General features: G+C 39.2%; 3 protein-coding genes across 3 annotated transcripts in view; all 3 read left to right on the top strand.

Moving 5' to 3' along the window:
- Window positions 1–106: 106 nt before the first annotated feature.
- LOC142946666 (uncharacterized) lies at window positions 107–11,347 on the top strand. Its single transcript, XM_076088118.1, has 19 exons — window positions 107–1,115; window positions 1,297–1,351; window positions 1,727–1,890; window positions 2,071–2,115; window positions 2,253–2,359; window positions 2,823–2,992; window positions 3,567–3,727; window positions 4,043–4,253; window positions 4,664–4,849; window positions 5,024–5,205; window positions 6,701–6,767; window positions 7,230–7,393; window positions 7,660–7,704; window positions 8,035–8,141; window positions 8,520–8,689; window positions 8,864–9,027; window positions 9,666–9,876; window positions 10,351–10,560; window positions 10,676–11,347. The coding sequence occupies exons 1-19, from the start codon at window positions 1,104–1,106 to the stop codon at window positions 10,957–10,959; spliced, it is 2,715 nt and encodes a 904-aa protein (XP_075944233.1). The 5' UTR covers window positions 107–1,103; the 3' UTR covers window positions 10,960–11,347.
- Window positions 11,348–13,481: 2,134 nt separating this feature from the next.
- Window positions 13,482–17,349, top strand: LOC142946399 (5-hydroxytryptamine receptor 3A-like). The gene is made up of 9 exons (XM_076087593.1): window positions 13,482–13,489; window positions 13,600–13,747; window positions 13,925–13,969; window positions 14,081–14,190; window positions 15,170–15,339; window positions 15,628–15,788; window positions 16,028–16,238; window positions 16,575–16,865; window positions 17,132–17,349. Exons 1-9 carry the CDS (start codon window positions 13,482–13,484, stop codon window positions 17,347–17,349), a joined length of 1,362 nt encoding a protein of 453 aa, XP_075943708.1.
- Window positions 17,350–19,030: 1,681 nt separating this feature from the next.
- Window positions 19,031–20,113, top strand: part of LOC142946990 (5-hydroxytryptamine receptor 3A-like) — a 5,773-nt gene continuing 4,690 nt past the window's right edge. The window contains exon 1 of the mRNA XM_076088630.1: window positions 19,031–19,085. Within this exon, the coding sequence (XP_075944745.1) occupies window positions 19,031–19,085 (55 nt within the window). The remainder of the gene's footprint in view (window positions 19,086–20,113) is intronic.

Below are 20,113 nucleotides of genomic sequence, written 5' to 3'. Positions count from 1 at the left end.
TTTGTACTGAGTGTATTTTTTATATTTTTCAAAAAAGTCGTCGAGAGGAAGGAGGCCTGTCAATGAATTCTGACATTGAAAGTATGTATAAAGGAGTCACTGAGGTAAACTGATCTGTAAACAGTACAATACTTAAATATCAAATATTATATTTGGACATGAGCAGGTGGAATGTAGAAAAGGGGATATTATGCATACAGTAGGTGTATTATTTTTATATGCATGCCGCTGCAACGTGTCTATGGCACACAGGAAATGATGTCCTACATTTCCAACAGAAGAAATGAAGAGAGAGTGTCCCCCACACTTCATTAACAGGAGATGCACAGAGGTGGTGCGTGTACGTGACGGACAGGAAGCAGTGTCCTTCATAACAGATCCAATTTCAATGCATGAGGCTTAAAATGACTATTTCTGCACATTTGTAATCAACACTGATTCCGTAAGAGTACCAAATTGTGACAACTTGTTGAACAGCAATTACACAATATAAAGAAAGGTTGGCTTGCACAAGCATTGCGTGTTGGGGCAAAGTTGTACAACCTGGTTCATTTTGACTGACAACTTTAATATAAAATGGAAAATAGTTGGTTGGCAGGAGGTTTAGGGGGACACCAGAGGACACATGTTTCTCACAGGCCACCCACTCTTTATTTGCATAGGACCAGCAGGTGTGACACTGATGCCACTGTGGTCAGTCTTCACCTTCTGCAAGTCACACATTCTGGTAGAATACATTAACTTTGTTTTGTATGAAACCACCGACAGGGAAAGTAGCTGCCGTGCAGAGTTTTCCATTTCCCACTTCATTTGCCAGGGGTTTGTCCACATCACGCTGGGTTTACCCTGGCACTATGTATATCTTGGCCACTGAGGCTGAATTTAGTCTTGCAAGAGTGAGATTGCCAGGTAAGTGGAGAGTATGCCTTTGCTGTCTGACAATGGTTATTTATGGACAGGCAACTCTCCTGTTCATGCAATTTGCAACTAAAAGCACATTTTCCAATAAAGCAGTGCGATTACTAATCTGTGTGTTCTCCAGACGCGATACTGAAGAAACGGCTTTAATCAGGCGACTGTAGGAAGATTGGACTCTTGCCATCATGACACCGAAGGTAAAGTATCTTCTCCTGGTGCATATTCTGTATGTTATGATGTGTTATTTCAGAGGCTAACTACAGCATCAGTTATAATGCATCTTTTCTGTAACTGATAACCTTTTCCTAAACAATCCATAATTAATAGTTTTAATGTTTGTTTAAATTAAAACGTTTTTTTGTAACTGTGTTATTCTAGTGCCTCCCTCCATCAGTCATGCCCACTGTGGTCATCATTCTCATTCTTATGCCAGGTAAGCTTTTTGGTCAGCACAATATCGAGTATTAGGCATTCTTATATCAAACGTTTTTTGCAATGAAGATAAGCAACAAGGTTATAAATAATGAAATAGCTTAGGAGAATGTGCACTGCACCACCAATTATACAACGTAAAATGTAACCTACGTGCAATACTGTACAACAAATACATGAAGACTTACATTTCTTTGTATTCTGCATTAAATTGGAAACAAGTTAATAGAAATCCCAATGATTACTGGTAACTAATGTTGAGACAACCTCCTTATTTTTCAATCCGTTTTGTTAGTTGCAGGTCTGCAGTTTTGTTAAAAATATAGCCAAAGCATGTTTACGGCTTAACTTTCCAGTTTTTGAATCTTCCCTTCAGCTGTGTGCAGCGCCATCAAGGTGAACTGCTCTCAGCCGAGCCAACCCGCCCTGCTGGAAGCTCTGCGTCCAGTCTTTAACCTGAGCTCCATACGACCCGTCATGAACATGACAACCAGCACCAACGTCACCACAATGTTCACCATGTATGGGATACTAGGAGTGGTATGTTTCAGCTCTCAGTAGATACAAATAAGTAGCATTATACTGTATACTGAGTAACCCACTCCATTATATTTCTGGGCTCCACTGAGACTTCCTTGAGGATTAAGTTGGTCCCCAAAACACACATTAGAAACACGGTCACTGTTTTTGTGTCTTAACGCAGGTTTTCTTGTCTTCCAGGATGAAAAGGCTCAACTCTTGCTCACTTACCTTTGGATACATTACGTATGTACTGCAATCATCCATGTTCATATTTCTCAGTCAGTGATGTAGAAATAATTGTGGGATAATTTTTGGGTGACTGACGTGATTATTACTTATACGACCTGCTCTGTGCACTGACACCAGCTTTGTGGTTTTAGTGGTGGATGAACGAGTTTGTCAGCTGGGACCCAATCCAGTGCGGCACCGACAGGATTTCTCTTCCCAGAACCCTGTTTTGGGGGCCAGATATTGTTATCAATGAATTGTGAGTATATATTATGTGTATATCATATGTAAAACTAAACCACATTAGAGATGCAAAGTTTTTTAAATTGTTGAATAATTTCCCAAACCGGCTGGGCACAGTAGTTTTTACCAAATGTTACTGGAGTAAATAGTGCATTTTTAATTTTGAACTATTTTTATCCGTGCATTAATACACATGTAGTGGTCTAGTCTAGAGAGTATTTCTGGAAGCAGCACAATGTATTTGGGATTAACTCAAAATACACTACAGTGCACTTGTTTGCTGTAATTAAGGAAAATGTCACACAACCGAATGACTCATTTATGTGTTTTCACGTTGTGGCGAAACATGCAATATTTGTTAGATGGATGAATTCATTTTTTTAATTTTGTAATTTTGTAAATTAAAATAATGAAAGGTGCCATGGTGTCATTTTGCCAATGTTTCACTTATAACTCCTCTGCTTGTTTCTGTCTTGCAGTATGGATGAAAACAGAGCCCCCTCTGTCCCATACGTGTACCTGCATAGCAATGGTAGGGTGCTCGATTCTAAACCACTCAGAGTTGTCAGCTCCTGTAACCTCGATATCTACACCTTTCCCTTCGATATACAGAACTGCACTATGACTTTCAACTCCTACATCCACTTTGGTAAGCCACTTCCCTAAATGTCTTGTTTCCTGTCTTTATAGACTTTTGTATGCTGTCTTGGAAAAACATAAATATAAATGTAATGGTCAGCAAGTCATCTTTGTCCCTATTGTGAGCAGTAAAGCACGCTTAACTGTAATGGTGTAAACTTCTATTTTGGGACACCAAAGTGTGCTTTTTTTCCTATTTAATGGCCACTTACAAAGGGGGAAAAAACTCTTAAATAATCATGTAATCAATAAAATGTGTTTGTTGTGAAGGAATTCAAAGTTAAACTGTAACAAGACTATTGTGTGATGTGTGCTGACTCATGTTTTATTGTTGATGCACCATCGCATCTGCTGTTTTAGAGTAATTGAAAATGGATTGATCTGATGATTATTGAAAATGTGGGAGGGAGGAATATCTATAACACTTTTCATTTGAAGTTTACAGTGATAAGCTTGAGACAGACAACACATTTTAATTCATTTAGTTAAACTATGAATTCCTATATTTATGTAATATGTAGTGGATATGTAATGTGACCTTGACTTTACGGGATATTATATTTCTCTATTCCTTCTATTCCCAGCGAGTGACATAAAGATTTCCCTGGGGAGGGATGCAGTTGACATAACAAAGCTCTCCAGGAAGGTGATGACCACCATGGGGGAGTGGGAGCTGCTGGATATCACCTCCAATGATCACCGCAAAGAATTGAATGATGATTACATTGATGAGCTTATATTTCATGTAGGTTGGTTGTCTGTAAATTGCAAATATTGCACCTGAAATTGCATTTCAGTCTCAGATTAAAAGAGTATTGGGTTTGAAACAAGCAAACTTATGCTGTGAACTTTCTTAATTTTCTTCATCATTCTGTCCAAAAAGTTTGACTTGCGTTCGTCCCATTATAAATATCAGTCCCATTCAAATCCTTAATTGTGCAGGTGATGTAAATATACTGTATGTGGACATGGAGTTATGACGTTTAAAGTTGAAATGCTCAGTTTTCAAATGTGCACAGAATGGGTAGCTGACATTGTGTTTTGTAACTTACCTCTACAGGTCAGAGTGAGGCGCCGGGCCACCCTCTATGTGGTGAACCTGCTGATCCCCAGCTGCTTCCTCATCACAGTGGACCTCTTCAGCTTCCTGCTGCCTCCCCAGAATGTGGACCGTTCCTCCTTCAAGATGACACTGATCCTGGGCTACACCGTCTTCCTGCTCATCATGAACGACCTGCTGCCCATCACTGGAAACACCATACCTCTCATAAGTGAGTGTTATTCAGACTCTATTGACTGAAACCCGTTTACATCTGTATCTTGCTTTTAGATGTATTTGTTGCATTCTGCTGTTGCTCTAGTTGTTACTGAGAAGCATCATTCATCTTTTGAATCAGTAGATGAGCTGCTGCATGTGGAGTGAAGACTGACAGCTATCTTATGGTCAAAAGTGTAAACTATGGACAATTATTAAAATTGGCTGCCATTTTGATTTCCATGCCTTATTCCATAAACAGATACTGAGGGCAAACAATGTTCTGATTTACATGGAATATGCATTTCCAGAAGGGTTACAGAGAGGTTTTCATTTTTGACCAGCTTAGGCAGCTGTCCTCTGTATGATTTACTGTAAATAATAAAAAACATTCTGAGCCCTCTCCCCTGTCTCTCTTACTGGCAGATGTGTTCTTCTCCATCTGCCTGGCTCTGATGGTGGCCAGTCTACTGGAGACTATCCTCATCACCAACCTGCTGTGCGGCTCGGCTGACTTCTCACCCGTCCCTCGCTTGATCCAAGTGCTTGTTCTGCAAATTCTGGGCCGTCTTGTTTGCATGCCTCAGAAAACTAAAAAACCAGGAGATTCAGGTGATTAAATATACATTTGAAATTTAGAAATATATTAATACAGAATATGACTTGATATACAGTGCAAAGTAAATCCGATGGATCAGCATGATTGTTTATACGCATTCACCACATTGTAGGAGTCGATGTAATCATATTTTTTATTAATTTAAACTTTTTCCCCTTGAAAACTAGATATGAAACCCAACGTTGTGGTGGCACAGCAAAACCCTGATGATAAGCTTTCTGAGGAGATGGGTCCAGTGGTGGAGGACAAGTCGCTTCAGGAGCTGAGGAGCTTGGGCAAGAACCTCCAGGCCATCCGCCTCCAGGTGGAGAAGCTGGGTGGAAGCCAGGGCTCGGAGGACTGGATCCAGGTGGGTTTCATCATAGACCGCCTGCTGTTCGTCCTCTACATCTTCTTCATATCAGTCAGCTTCATTACCATCATCATTATGTGGGTGAACTCATACAGTCAGTAGACAACTGCTGTCTGTTTTGAGCGGCTCCATTTATGTAGCAAGTAACTTAAACGTATGTTGAATTTGAACAATACATAATCATTTTGTTGTTTAGTTTGGAGCCAAGACATATTTACATACTCTAAAGTTATTGTATGTTAATAATAGCAAATGGTCCTATTATCCGTATTGGACATTCAATTAACTCTAATCAGATGTAGAAGCCTTCTGTGTTATATTGTGCCAAAATGGAGGAAAACATTGTATACAAAATAAAATTACTTGAAAAGATTCTTTCAGTTTTCGATTGACATTCATTTTAAATATAATAATCATGTTCGAATTGTTTTCCTATTTATTTATTCATTTTAATGCCAGTTTATTATTCTATATTCTGTTGTAGAATCATATTACACAAAGCAAATCTTTAAAATTATGAAATAACTAACTAAAGACCGTTTTTAAAAATCAAGGTGACAAACATTCCCCTAGTCACACAGAGTGAACAAATCCTTCAGTACACTAAAAAGGGTAAACTACATGGCCAGAAGTATGTGGACTATGCTTGACTTAAAAAGTGCTTTGCTAACTTCGTCAAAAAGAAAATAGAACAACTAAATACATAGACATAAATGTACTGAATTGTTATTTATTCAAATAATGACGTCAGATAACCAATCAAGCTTTTGGATTCAGTATCGGACCAATATCAGTATCGGTTCATCTTTAATGTGGGCATTCAATCACAAGATTTTGAAACATTGCTGTGTTACTGAGGTCAGGCTGATATTGCGCGATAAGGCTTGACTCAGTCATCCTAAAGGTTTGGGAAGGTTGAGGTTAGTGTTAGGGCACCGTTGTCTAAGTTATCATTGAATGTTGTTCCATCAGCATGTCCCTTAAAACCAAGAAGCCCTAACCCAACATACATCTCCAAACATTTGGCAATTTAGTGTATCCTGTATCCAAACTACATGTAGTTAGTTTTAAAGTAGCCTGAATATCTTGCATGTAACTTTATATGCAGAACTCCCCAAGATGTAAGCAGGAGGGTTAAACATTTATGTAAGCAGCATTAATGTTGGCAACCTTTAAAAAAGTCACACTTTCCCTTTTGGATCTTAAAAAAAATAACTCTTTTATTTCTGGATATTTTCTGATGGTTTCCTACTTTTGGGACTTTGTGCGATTCAGGGCTTTTCTGACATGCCACATTTGGAATCAACTAACCTTTAGATTTAGGTCTTTAAATGCACTTACTGTACATTAACAAGGACAATTGTAGTTTTGCCATATATTGTGTCTGTATTTGCCACCTAAAATGTATGTAGACAACTTTACAGGACAGCCCTAAACACCAGCACACCACTCAGACTAACAATCCCTTTTGACCCAATGTTAATGTCTTTAGTGCTGCCCGCGGAAAGTCAAGCCTGCTAAGGTTCTATTCATCTTCATCATCTCTGTGCTCATGCATGGTAAGTACAGCTACTGTATGATGCAGTGATATGTATCGTAGAGGAAGTCAAAAGTTTTAAATTCATTGAGTTGTTGTGATGGTTTAGCGAGGCCACTGTGTACAATCAAGTCAAGAAAAAATATATTTGTTCATATTTGTTGAACATTATCTCATTTTATCAGTAGATGATTTAATGTCCTTCCAATTAAAGGCTAGATATTTATATTAAAAAGGCACTTGTTTTATCAACAAAGTGAAGTTGCTGTTACAAACTAATTTGTGAGCATTCATTTATTAATTAAAAAAGAAAGAACATATGTTATGTTCTTTAAGGACACGTACTTTGTCCAGGTTACTTATGTTACTATACAATTTTTGTTTTTTTTAAATTCATGCAGTTGGGAAGTACCATTACTTGCTGCTAGTTGGTGCAGCTAATCTACTCAACAATCATAACTGTGATTAATGTATTCCTCCGTAGCTCCTTGCAGTTCTGTCATGCTGAACTGCTCTCAACCAAACCCGCCTTCCCTGCTGGAAGCTCTCCAACCTGTCTTCAACCTCAGCTCCATTCGACCTGTCATGAATGCATCAACCCCCACCATCGTCAGCATTGACTTCATCCTTTTTAGCATTTTGGGGGTGGTAAGAGACCATACATTACCCTAAAACCAACTCACTCCTAGGCCATGTTCCATAGCTTCTCAGTCTAAAAGCCTTCTTAAATTAAACTATGAATCATTTTTTTTAAACTGATTTTGTTTCTAAGTTCAACAACTTTACTGTGGTTGTGCCAGCCAACAGGACAGTTTCATGTAATCTTTGTCAGTAACTATAATGTCTTTCAATGAAAGAAAATGTCTGTAAAGAAGGAATGCATACGACTGAATTTTGTTGTTGTTTTTTTTCAGGATGAAAAGGCCCAAGTCCTGAAAACATATATATGGCAAAAGTTAGTAAGTACTTTCTTTAAAATCACCTTCTCAGTTACCAGCAAGAATACAATTGTTCACTTCTTTCCACGCTTGAGAATCGGATAAACGTGGAAGTTGTCAGTTTGGATCTTAGATCAAGTTTTTGGGCAGATCCTACTGTATACCAGCAACAAAACACTAGATACTACATGATGTTATCTACTGAAAACAACTTGGAAGAATATAGTAACTTATCATTTGCAAACTGAAATGTTTACAGTCAAAAAGAATAAAGACAATACTGTTGTTCACCTGATAGCTGTAGTTTTATACTCAGTAGTTTGTGTTGCATCTGTCTGATTCACGCTGCAGAGATGGAGGAACGAGTTTGTCAGGTGGGACCCAGAACAGTGCGGTACTTCACGGATTACAATTCCAAGGAAACTGCTCTGGGGTCCCGATATCGTCATAAATGAATTGTAAGTACCATCACAGTGCAGCCGTATTTGTGGGTTGACTTTATACACATCTGTATGTATGTACGCCTGACCTTGATTGACAACCACACATCAGAGCTGTACTTATAAATACTTCTTTCTGTCAGAAAAGCATTGTTTAAATTTAAATTCAGTGTTTTAGCGCAGAGCCAAAACCAATTGGGTCTTCTTTTAAGACAAAACACAAACGTCATGAACTTATGTTTAACTTAAAACCTGCTGTACATATGTTTGTGTATGTTACTGAGAAGGCCTTTAATGTGCAGAGTGTATTTTACAAACATAGCTATTCGTATTTTTACACAGAAAGTAGATATTACCAATCATATTTACCGGCTTCTGTTTGTTTTCGTCCTGTAGTATGGAGAAGAACACGGCTCCATTTGTCCCATACAGCTATCTGTATTCTGACGGCTTGGTGATAGATCATCAGCCTGTCAGAGTGGTCAGCTCCTGCAACCTCGACATCTACACGTTTCCATTTGACATCCAGAACTGCAGTTTAAGCTTCAACTCCTACATTCACCATCGTAAGTAAAAACAGATCTACACAATACTTGAGATATACAGATTGATATGTTTTTTTTAATCGTTTTAATTTCGTTTCTGTCAATTGAATGATGCAGATAGACATTTTTGTTACTAATGGATTTATAAGGATGAAATCTCACCAAAGCATTGACTATATTATATTTTGATTTCAGTATCTTCTCTGCAGCTAGAGCTCTCATCAAATGCATCAGATATATTAAAATACTCTAAAGAACTGATGACAACTATGGGCGAGTGGGAACTAGTTGGACTCACAGTGAAGACATACCTACTACCAGCTGGGATTGAAGGAATGTACCAAGAGATGCGCTTCTTTGTAAGGAAATATTGTAGACTGTAACCTTATTGTATGCTACACAACACAAAAGATTAGATGAAGAGAAGGAGGTGCCGGATTGAAAAGTATTTTGGGAGGTCCTTTAGTCTATGTCACCAAATATTTTACTACAGGAAGTGTATAATGTTAAATATAACAATGAAAATATGAATCCATCACAGGGAATATTAACAGTTACCCTACTGAGGATGCATGACCATCATCATACAAAGTCATATTAACATAAAAACTGTCTGTAAAACCATAATACTGGAGGTATTAAACTCTCCAAACTATATGTTTTTCACCTCAGAAATTGACAGTAAAGTCTTGTATGCTGTGTTCAAATGTAAAGTCTGTGTTCTGGGATGTATTGTTTTAACCTTCACTTGCTAGATGCTCTTAATTGTGATGATTTTGTATCCCCATTTGGAACTTTTTGTAATAATTTAATCAAAACTTGACTCAAATAATATTTTTCCGATCATTTCAAATATAACAAAACTTCTTAGAGATATCTTTTCAGGCAGTGTAAAATTGAGTAAAACAGCTAAACATGTAATTAGTTCTGTTCTGTACAAATCTAAATTAAGAAGTGTGGTTTACCAGCTGCTGTATATTTTTCGGCACCGCTACAGGTGTCAGTAAGGCGCCGGGCCACGCTCTATGTGGTGAACCTGCTGATCCCCAGCTGCTTCCTCATCACAGTGGACCTCTTCAGCTTCCTGCTGCCTCCTCAGAATATTGATCGATCCTCCTTTAAGATGACCCTCATCCTGGGCTACACCGTCTTCCTGCTCATCATGAACGACCTGCTGCCTGTCACTGGAAACACCATACCTCTCATAAGTCAGTTGACAATACCCTCCACTACTGCAAAAGTCACTTGAAGCCAAAAATTCAATGATGCAGCTGTTTTCAGTAAACTTTCTGTGAACTACCTGGCTAGCATCAAACACCAGTCAGACAAAGTTAGCCACTAGCTAGTGATAACAGTGAAGCATTTAACAGCTAAAGATAATATAATATATATATAACAGAATATAAAGTAATTAATATCTCACTGGAAACAAATATAAAATGAATTTCTGAATACAGACTTCAGTCAGTATTCAGTCATTCCTCCCGTCCTCTGCCCTCCGTCTTCTGTCCACCAAGTTGCTTTGTCTCAGCCAGCAGATGCAGTTTTTTTTTTTAAAAGCTTCTGGCCGATGGTGCGTGCTGTGCTTGTGTAAACATAGCAGCGGTGGATGAGACTGCAAAAAGAGCAGATTGAATTAGGTTTCACTGTTGTTTACGTTTATGTCCTTGGTTGTATCCCAGATGTGTTCCTGTGTCTGTGCCTGGCTCTTATGGCGGCTAGTCTACTGGAGACTATCCTCATCACAAACCTGCTGTGCAGCTCCGTTCACTACTCTCCCGTCCCTCGTTGGATCAGAGTGTTCGTTCTTCACATCCTGGGCCGCCTGGTACGGCTTCCTCCCAAGCCCAGAGATCGAGAGGACACAGTCATCCGAAATCCTGCTGCACAAGGTATGTAAGATTTGGGATGTGAAACTATGCAAGTCATTTTGCAAAAAACCTTTGCGCAAGTCAATATAAACAGTCCCAGTTGCCATCACCTATCTCTTCATATCCTCTACAACAGAAATGAAAGTCTCTTCTCTGGTGGCAGAGGACAGCGAGGTTTCACAACAGAAAGGACCGCTGGATAAGGAAATGGTCTGGCAGGAGCTGAGGAGCCTAGGCAGCGACCTCCAAGCCATCTGCCTTCAGGTGAAGCAACGGCTCGGTGAAAGCCAGGGCTCGGAGGAGTGGATCCAGGTGGGCTTCATCATAGACCGCCTGCTGTTCTGCTTCTACATCCTCTTCATATCAGTCAGCTTCATTACCATCATCATCATCTGGATGCAGTCAAACAACACATCCTGATGTTGCTTTCAAGTTTGTTTGTTTTTTCGTATTTGAGGGGGGAATTTCTGAATTAATATTTGTTAACATGCTTTCTCATAGTCATCGTCAATTACTACTGCTGCTACAAGAATTGTGAAGGTTGGTCGAGTTGTTGCATTTGAAAGTTACAATGCTACGGTACATCTCTCCACTGAACTGTCCCTCTTTCACAATTCAATTTGATGTTTTGTGTTATTTAACCGTTTAACAGTTACGTTTTAGGGCACTGAGGCTCTAAAATAAACATCTAGAGAGATTTCGTAACTCCTGTTGACTTTTCTGACTTTTCTGTTGAGCATTGTCAGTCACGCGACACATAATTGCATACTTGTACAAACAATCCGAACTACAGTCATCACTCTACTCTGGAGGATTCTTGTAAAGAGGACAAAATGTATGTGTCTTACAAGTTCTTCTATTTGCCATTTTTCCTGAGTTGATGTACAGGGCCTCGTTTCCCAGAAGCATATAAAGGCTAGGGTGATTGTGAGATCCTTTTTTTTACCTTTTAAGCCTGGTGTTTCCAAAAAGCATCTTAATTGAAAACACCCTTGATGACAAAGATGATCATAGTTTAGCAAATGTCTCGTACCTAGAGTGGAAAACACTCTCTTAACTTATTGGGAAACGGGACCCAGGACAACACGTCTCTGTAATGTGAAGCATTAAAACACAAGATATTCTAAACATAAACTGTTCCAGTTCCTTCTTTGAATTTCATTTCCATATTCACATGTAATGTTACACCTCAATTGTACCTGCCATTGTAAAAAAAACGTTAATTTTGAGAGTAACCTTTGTATTTGATTACCATTAGGGATGTCACAATATGGAATTTTGATATCACGATTATTATCAGAGGAAATATCCACTTCCACTTCTTATATACAGTCAATGATCAGGACGCCATCTATGTCGTAGCTTCTTCAATTCCTACAGTTATGAAAAAGTGACTTATATAAAGGTGGTTACAATAAAACAGGTTATCGTGATTTAAGTCAGAACGGCCGTCTTGTTGTTCTTTGCAGGTTTAGTTTACGAACTATTTAAAAAAATATTAGCAGTTATTGATTTAAAAGAAGTTGGACAATTCTCCTGCTGTCATCATGCATTAGGCATGTAAGCAATGAGGGCAGTGGAGTTTGTCATCCATTGCTTACGATTGCTTGATTGGTTGATTGATTGACAGACAGCCAAGAAAAATAACTTCAGAAATGTCTTTTTATGAAGAACCCTCGGACATAGAAACAAATCAAGATTCTTCAACTGAATATGTTCAAATATTAAAAAAATTATAAAATAGCATAAAAGTAAAATAAGCAGGTGGTTCGACACCACAGCGCCGGAGAAGGGAACAGATTGTAACTCCCATCGGTGGAGGTGTTGAAAAATAAAATGGTTGAGTGCTTACTGGAGGTGTGGAACAACAAGTCCTATCGTGTGCTGGATGTTTATGATCCATCTGCACATACCTCAATTTTGTGTGTTTTTCTTTACTGTTCATTTATGTATTTATATAATTGAGTCATCCTCATGTACTTATTTGCAATATGAAAGTTTAAACCAACTTATTTTACTTGAGTTTTTTTTTTTTTAAACTAAACGTATCCACAATGTTTAAAGTTACTGGGGCAACTAAATGTATATATATATATATATATATATATATATATATATACCCACTTGGAAGTCCTGTTCTGTGTTTGTTTGAAGGTATTGTCCGAATGTGATCGCATTAGTGTGCCTGTGAGTACTTACAATACTCACGTTATGCGGACTCATTTAACATTTGGGTACGAAAAGCTGGTTCCTACAAAGTAAACCAAATTTGAGTGATTTACCAGGGGGGGGGGGGGGGTTCCGTTTAAGGTAATGGTTTTGTTTTGGGCTACGGTTAGGCATGTAGTGGCTGTGGTTAAGTCTCCAGAGAATTCATGTTAGTCATTTCAATGTCCTGCTAAGTGGCAAAAACAAGTGTGTGTGCATTTACCCTGCCAGTCGGAGCTCTCTTGGCTTTACACCTTATTACATCGTTGGTTGTGGAGGATAGTTAGTCCATCAGAAACACCGAGCATGAGGAGTATCAGCATCATCTCAGGTTTACTCTTAATGTCAGGTAATGATAACCTTTTATTCCCTACTTGATTGTTTCTAGCTGTGTTCGCGTTTTATTTTCCAGACTGACTCATGTTTAGCTCTGAAACTTAAACGTTCCTCTTTCAGTCAATAACAAGCAATACTGTTAATATTATCGTAATAATATTTTAAAGTTTATCCTGCCTGTTTCAAGTTTAAATGATCCTTACAGTGCAATGATGCTGATGTCATCTCTACTGTTTTGCCTGGACAAATTTGAATTGCTTGCATATGAGAATGTATAAATGGAGGAAAAACATTAATGTGTCATTCATTTATCCACTTTATTTCACATTAAATTATAATGGTTCCACAAATTTGAGTCGTTACATTATGATTGAAGAACATCTTCAAGTAATTAAAGGATGTCATTGTGAGCGCATTTGTCCAATAATCATCATTACGCAAAGTAATGTTCGGATATTGACACAATGATAATTCTAAACTAACTTTCTGGTCCGGGTCAGTGTCTCTATGTTGCAGTAAACTGTCCTGTAAAGAAGGCCACAGTGGTCCAACCCATGAGTCCATGCAGGCTGTGTTTGACCTAAAACCCTTCAGGCCAGCAGTGAACCTCAGCAATCCCACCATAGCTAACATCTCCTTCACCCTGTATGCTGTTCTGGGGGTGGTGAGTTTGTCAGTTAGTGATTTAAGAAAAATACTAACAGCATCAAAAACCAGACATTTTGAGGGAATAGCAGACATATATTTATATACCATTGCATTTTTAGTCTTAACTCTAACCTGATTGAAGAGGTAGCGCTCAGCTTCACGTGAGGTTAACCTGTTGCCTACTGTATTTCAGAATGAGAAAACCCAAATACTCACTACTTTCTTGTGGCTGAGACAGGTAAGTTGCATGGAAAGACATAATACACTTTCAATAAATGTAATGTGATCTGATTCATCATCACATACAGAGATTATATGTAAACACAGATATCTGATTAATTCACTGCAGTTCTGGCAGCACGAGTTCCTGGTTTGGGACCCTGATGAGTGTGACGGTGTCACCAGGATTTCTCTCCCTGTGGAGAAGCTCTGGTCTCCAGACATCATAGTTTATGAGTTGTAAGTTATCCGGTTGGTTGCTTTTTTATATTTTTTTATGGATCACTGACATTATAGTACACACTAACTAAACAACTCATTACAAAGTAGTTAGTACCCTGATACAGATGGGTGCACTTACCACCCATTCACTTCCTGTAAAATGCCTCTGTCACTGAGTAATGTTCTGCGCCAACTCACCAACAGTGAACAATGAACCCCATAAGCCCTAGACCGCTTACACACTATGAATAGTGGCCACCATTATAGAATAATAATCCATTCAGCTCCAACCAAGAGGTGCTGACACAGATCTGGACCAGAGGAAACCACGCCTTCTGCCTAAACCAGAGTTCCTGGCACATCTAGGAGCTGCTAAAGACCTTTGAGTCCCATCTAAACTAGGTCTATAGATGCAAGCTGGCACAGTGACAATCTGATGATACTAAAACGGCAACTGCTGTTTCCTGATCTTGTGAACCAGACTTATCATCGCTCCCTGATGTGGCAGCACATACATCAGTCCCAAAGGCAACACATTCGCAAGTACATCATCTCCCAGGGGGGGGGGGGTGCAACATCATCCTCAACAGTGCAGTTTCTCTCCGGACACGAAGACGTCTGCCATTGGTCAAAATGATGCCAAGAGGTTGCCACAGGTTGTGGTCCTCCTCCGGACATTGTGTCCTGTGTTGAAGAAACAAACGTGCCAGTGATGTCCATCACGGGATCTGGGATGGACGTACTCCAGAAGTTGATACACAGTCAAAAATCTCCGGTCCCCAATATTACTGATCCGGATTCAGATGTCCAGGACCGACCACACACATACACACAAAACATGACTGACAATACAGTATGCGAAGCTGAGAGAGCAGAAAAGTTGTGAAAGTGATTTAAATTCATATTTTTGTTTTCCTTTGAGACTCACTTAAATACCTGAAACTTTAATCTGTTTCTATTTATTTCTTTTACTGCCGGACTCCTACAACCCTCCCAGTGTGGATGACGATGTTTCCCAAGCGTGCCCTTACGTCTACGTCAACCACACAGGTCACATCCGCTGGGACAGGATGCTTCGGCTCGTCTCAGCCTGCAACCTGGAGATCTTCAGTTTTCCTTTCGACATGCAGAATTGCTCATTTACATTCGGCTCCTACATGCATACTAGTAAGAAAAGGCTTCTTAACATTTACGCAATCATAAAGTACTCCAGTCATTGGCTACACTTTGACAACTAAAACATAAAGCTGCTCGTGGGTCAGAAAATGCAACTGCTATCTGTTTCACTTTTGGAGTCTTTTGCTGAGAATAAAAAGGAAATATATAAGGAAAAAGAGAACAAAAACATAAACCATTATGTAATTAATTAGTTATTACATTTAACTTACTTATTTAGATTGGGCTATAGAACTGTCTGACTAGTTTTCCCTCTCATTGTGTTTTTCACTTTCACAGTAAGGGATGTGAGGCTCAGTCCAGCGTTGACCTTTCAGGAGATGTCTCGAAACTCAAAGCGTTACCTGGAAGCCAGTGGGGAGTGGGAACTGGTGGACCTACTGGGAGAGACCTCCATCCTCCAGTTTGGGATCGACGAATGGGACATTATCACCTTCTGGGTGAGGAGAGTTTAACTGAGTTTACTACTCTTATGCGAGCAAACATAACAGCTGTAAATAAAGCGTAAGCTACCGTTTTGGCTCACTCACACTGCTCTCATGAATGCATATTTCCCTCCTTAGATAGTTTTGATATATGTAGATGTGATATATGTTATTGTGTTATTTTATGTTCCATAAAGGTTGGCCTACACACAGTAAAGGTGATGAGACTTTTCAAAATGACTCTTGTTCACTAGGTGGTCATAAAGCGGCGGCCGGTGCTCTACGTGGTCAATCTGCTGATCCCCAGCTCCTTCCTCATGCTCATCGACATCCTGTCCTTCTACCTGCCCCCCCATAGCGTTGACCGCGCCTCCTTCAAGATGACTCTCATCCTGGGCTACACCGTCTTCCTGCTCATCATGAACGACCTGCTGCCCAGCACAGCAAACGGCACACCCCTCATAGGTCAGAGGCGTTGACATGTAAAGGTTACTTGCAGTTACTGAGATGATTGTGGGAGATATAAATAAATTGTATAGGACATACAGTGGCATATACATCAAACCTGTTTAATCTTGTTGTGTCAATACAACAGTCATCAGTTTTAGAAAGCATGCAATCAAAGGGTTCTTTGCTTTAGTTTAGAGAGATAAAGAGAAATCACTGAGTCAATGGAACGGACCAACAGCTCTGTCAACCTTCTGCAGATATATTCTGGCTGTCTTCTGCCGCTGAAGAAAGATGTTTTACATGTGCCTTTAATGTGTACCCTTCGATCTGTCAATCTATCCTTCAATCTAGGTATCTATTTCTCTGTGTGTCTGGCCCTCATGGTCATCAGCCTGTTGGAGACGGTCATCATTACCAATGTCCTCCACCACAACTCCATGAAATATAAAGAGGTTCCAAACTGGGTAAGGGTGGTAGTGCTCAAGCACATAGCCAACCTCATCTGTTACCAATGGACGGAGGACGTCCAGCCCCCCACTACGCCACAGAAGGATGAACCGGAAATTTCAAATGTCGATTCTGGGTTGTGGATCATCCAACCAGCCAGCCAGACACCTGCCCAGGACCCAACCAGCAGCAGAGGTAATCAAACTCAGTAAATGGCAAATACTATTGTGCCATTACTTTTGCCAACTGCTGCCCAGTGGCCTGGCCCTGACAAATACTAGCGGCCATCCATGTAAACAAAGACTCAGTATGTCAGATAGGGAAATATATGTGTAATGACTTTCTACAGCCTACAACAGTGAATCACAGTCATCTTAAGGTTATTAACAAGTTAAGGTTATTGAACCTTAACTTCAGGCAGCAACACAATCGTTGAAAACTGTGATCCCTCCTATCACCAGGTGCAGCTGCTCTGCCTGAACTGCAACAGATCTGTCAATACCTGGGAGACCTCCATGCCCACCTCACCTCCATGCACAAGGAGAGCGAGCTGCTGGACCAGTGGTGCCACGTAGGATATGTGCTGGACTTCCTGCTCTTCCGCATCTATCTGCTGCTCATCTCCTGTTACGCGCTGGTCATCATCTCCATGTGGTGCGTCTGGATCAGCCAGTCCTAATCTGTATAACTAGAAGGCAAAACAAAGCCTTGGCCAACCTTTATCAGTTATTGTTTCTGGTAATGTTGGTTTTCTGTATTTCATTTTGCAGTACTGCTTAGTTTTGTGTCCTAGAGGTGTGTCCTGCAGTTATTTAGCTCCTTCAGGGTGCATTCTGGTCTCTATTGAATAATCACTTTATTGGGAAAATGATTGAGGAAGCAGTTTTTGTTCATCAACTTCTTGAATATAAAAAAATCTGTTGGATTATCTGGTACTGTGCTCAGTTGGTTCAGGTCATATCTCGAAAGAACGGGGTATCTTGTTGACATTGGTGATCAAAAATCTTGGACCTCTATTGCTCAACTTGTATGCACCATATCAAATAATGCAAGACAGTCGTATTCTAATATGTGATAATATGACTCTCTGTTATTCCTGTCATGCTACAATTAAAGGCAATCGGTGGGCTCCATTCCCTTTCAAAGTAAACTTCAGTCTTTATAGGAAGTTATACGTTTAGTCAAAAATAAACGTAACAAAATAAGTCGGTGTTTACTTTTAGTTTCACAAGGGCCACAAACAGCAGCTTCCTTGTGTAAAGTCCTGTGTTTCTTTGACCTATCCACTAAATTGGATGGATTGCTATGAAATTTGGTGCAGACATTTATGTTCCCACTTAAGGTGAATTGTAATAAGGTTTCTTATACCGTGGTCACGGTGAGTACTCGATTCTGATTGGCTGCAGGGTGGCCATTCATTTCTGATAATGGACAAATGTTGGGCCCGTTCTATTAAAGTGAATGAAGCAGGCATGGCAAGTCCCACTATAACCTTTCATATCTGTATTGTTTCACCTTTGACTGAAAATGCTTCCACACAAATATAAAAACAACACATGTGATATTGACCGATATTTGTTTATCTAAATGTGCATATTTGTTTTCCTTGTTATTGGTCTCCAAACAGATGATGGCTCTGTCCAGCGGCTGCATTTAGCTCAAATAAATAAAAAGTGTATAAGCTTTCTGAGGAAATATACACCAGTCAATGTATCAAACGTTAATATACAATACAACAAATTACTGATGATTCTGACATCCCGGGTAATAACCTGTCAAAATGGCAAGTCATAAAAGAGGAGGTGGCGGTGCCTTTCATCTCAATGTCGGCACCAATGGGAGTTCTGTGACGTAATGAACAGTCTTACTTTTTTTGTATTTCTTGTTGTCGATGTGAATGACATAAACTGACAGGAAATTAACACGGACCCAAAACGTTGACAAGCAATGCCATTCTGTTGAAACAGCCGACAGGCAAACTGGCACAGCCACCAGCCAAGTGCATACTGTTGTGCTTGCCTGACTTCAACCGACACGAATATAATACAATCTAAAATAAATCTACATGAAGATAACTGAGAAACCTGTTGTACTATCCAAACATTGATTATTAGGCAAACACAGCCATCAAATAAGTGGTTCTCTGCAAGCAACTGGGTATACCCTAAAGGATTATAGTTAACTATACTCTAGAGTCAATATTAGCCTCTGGAGTAGGTTACACATTTCATTTTTGATTGTACAGAAATAGATGTTGCTCTGGCAGATCATCTCAATCTCATGGAGGAGACTGCTGCCTTTTTTTGTTTCATAATCTGAGGCACTTAATAAAAGTGATAAAGGCTTCACTGAGACTGAAAATGAAAGATGTGAAGCCCACTGAGCTCATCTTCATCTGTTTCATGCTGCTTCACGGTAAGACAATTTGACTTTCCACAAAGTATGCAAATAAGATAAAAGCTGAACAGTTGTAAAGTTTGTAGTTACAGGGGTACATCAGTTACTTCTGGTCCTGTACAGTGGGAACCTCATTCAAACACATGATAATGACAAAGATTTATTTAAAATGTACCGTCTGGTTTGACGTTCATGAAACATGAAACACAAGAAAACAAATATCATTTGCTATTGGTTTCCTTAAATTATGTAATACACAGTTGACTAAATTAGTTTATGACGGCTACATGGCACATTAATAAATACTATTTCAGTCCTCGACTGTATGAAACATTAATTTTATATTTCCAGCTTTTATTTTCCAAAAGAAAATCAGGAATCAGGCACAATGTAAAAAACAGTGCTACCTATCTAGTCAATAAAGCAACCGTTATAAATTAGATTAAAATTCTAAATAAATATATCTTATTAAATATATTTATGGATTTCTTATTGACGGTAATGAGATGACAGGAAATGAGGGACAAAGAGATGCTGCAAAGGTAATTCGTAATTAATTTGTCATATACTTATAGGCTAGTTCATAAACCAGTTACAAGCCATTAATAAGAACATTTGTGTTGTCAGGTTGTGGGGAAAAAAACTCTCTGACTGGTGTTTATTAACTATTAATAATTATGAGCCCCGTCAGTGTCAGACAGACATACAAATGTGACTAAAGGTATCCGAGTTTTCAGATGTATTCAGAGGCAGTTTAGTGACTGAAGCCCTTAAATCTATGTTTTTCTATTCGGCCAGTAATTCAATTTGATCCCATTATCTCTGGGTCATGTCTTAATTATCATGTTATAATCCATTTTAAGCAGGTGAGATGAGTCTATGTGGTGGCCATGATTGCTTATCCTGAAGCCGTGTTTCTGGATGTGCCCTGAAAATACCATCCAGCCACGAACAATCAAATGCACCCACTCTGGGCTTTGGGCATTTATCTTGCATTAACGATTGAGGTTTTTCATAATAATTAGCTTGTTATCACGAGAAAACAA

Source organism: Anarhichas minor, unplaced genomic scaffold (assembly GCF_050575085.1).
Source record: "Anarhichas minor isolate MPS153535 unplaced genomic scaffold, ASM5057508v1 ptg000010l, whole genome shotgun sequence".
Lineage (NCBI taxonomy): Eukaryota > Metazoa > Chordata > Actinopteri > Perciformes > Anarhichadidae > Anarhichas > Anarhichas minor.
Note: the sequence above shows the minus strand (reverse complement) of the source record. Positions and strands in the feature narration are given on the sequence as shown.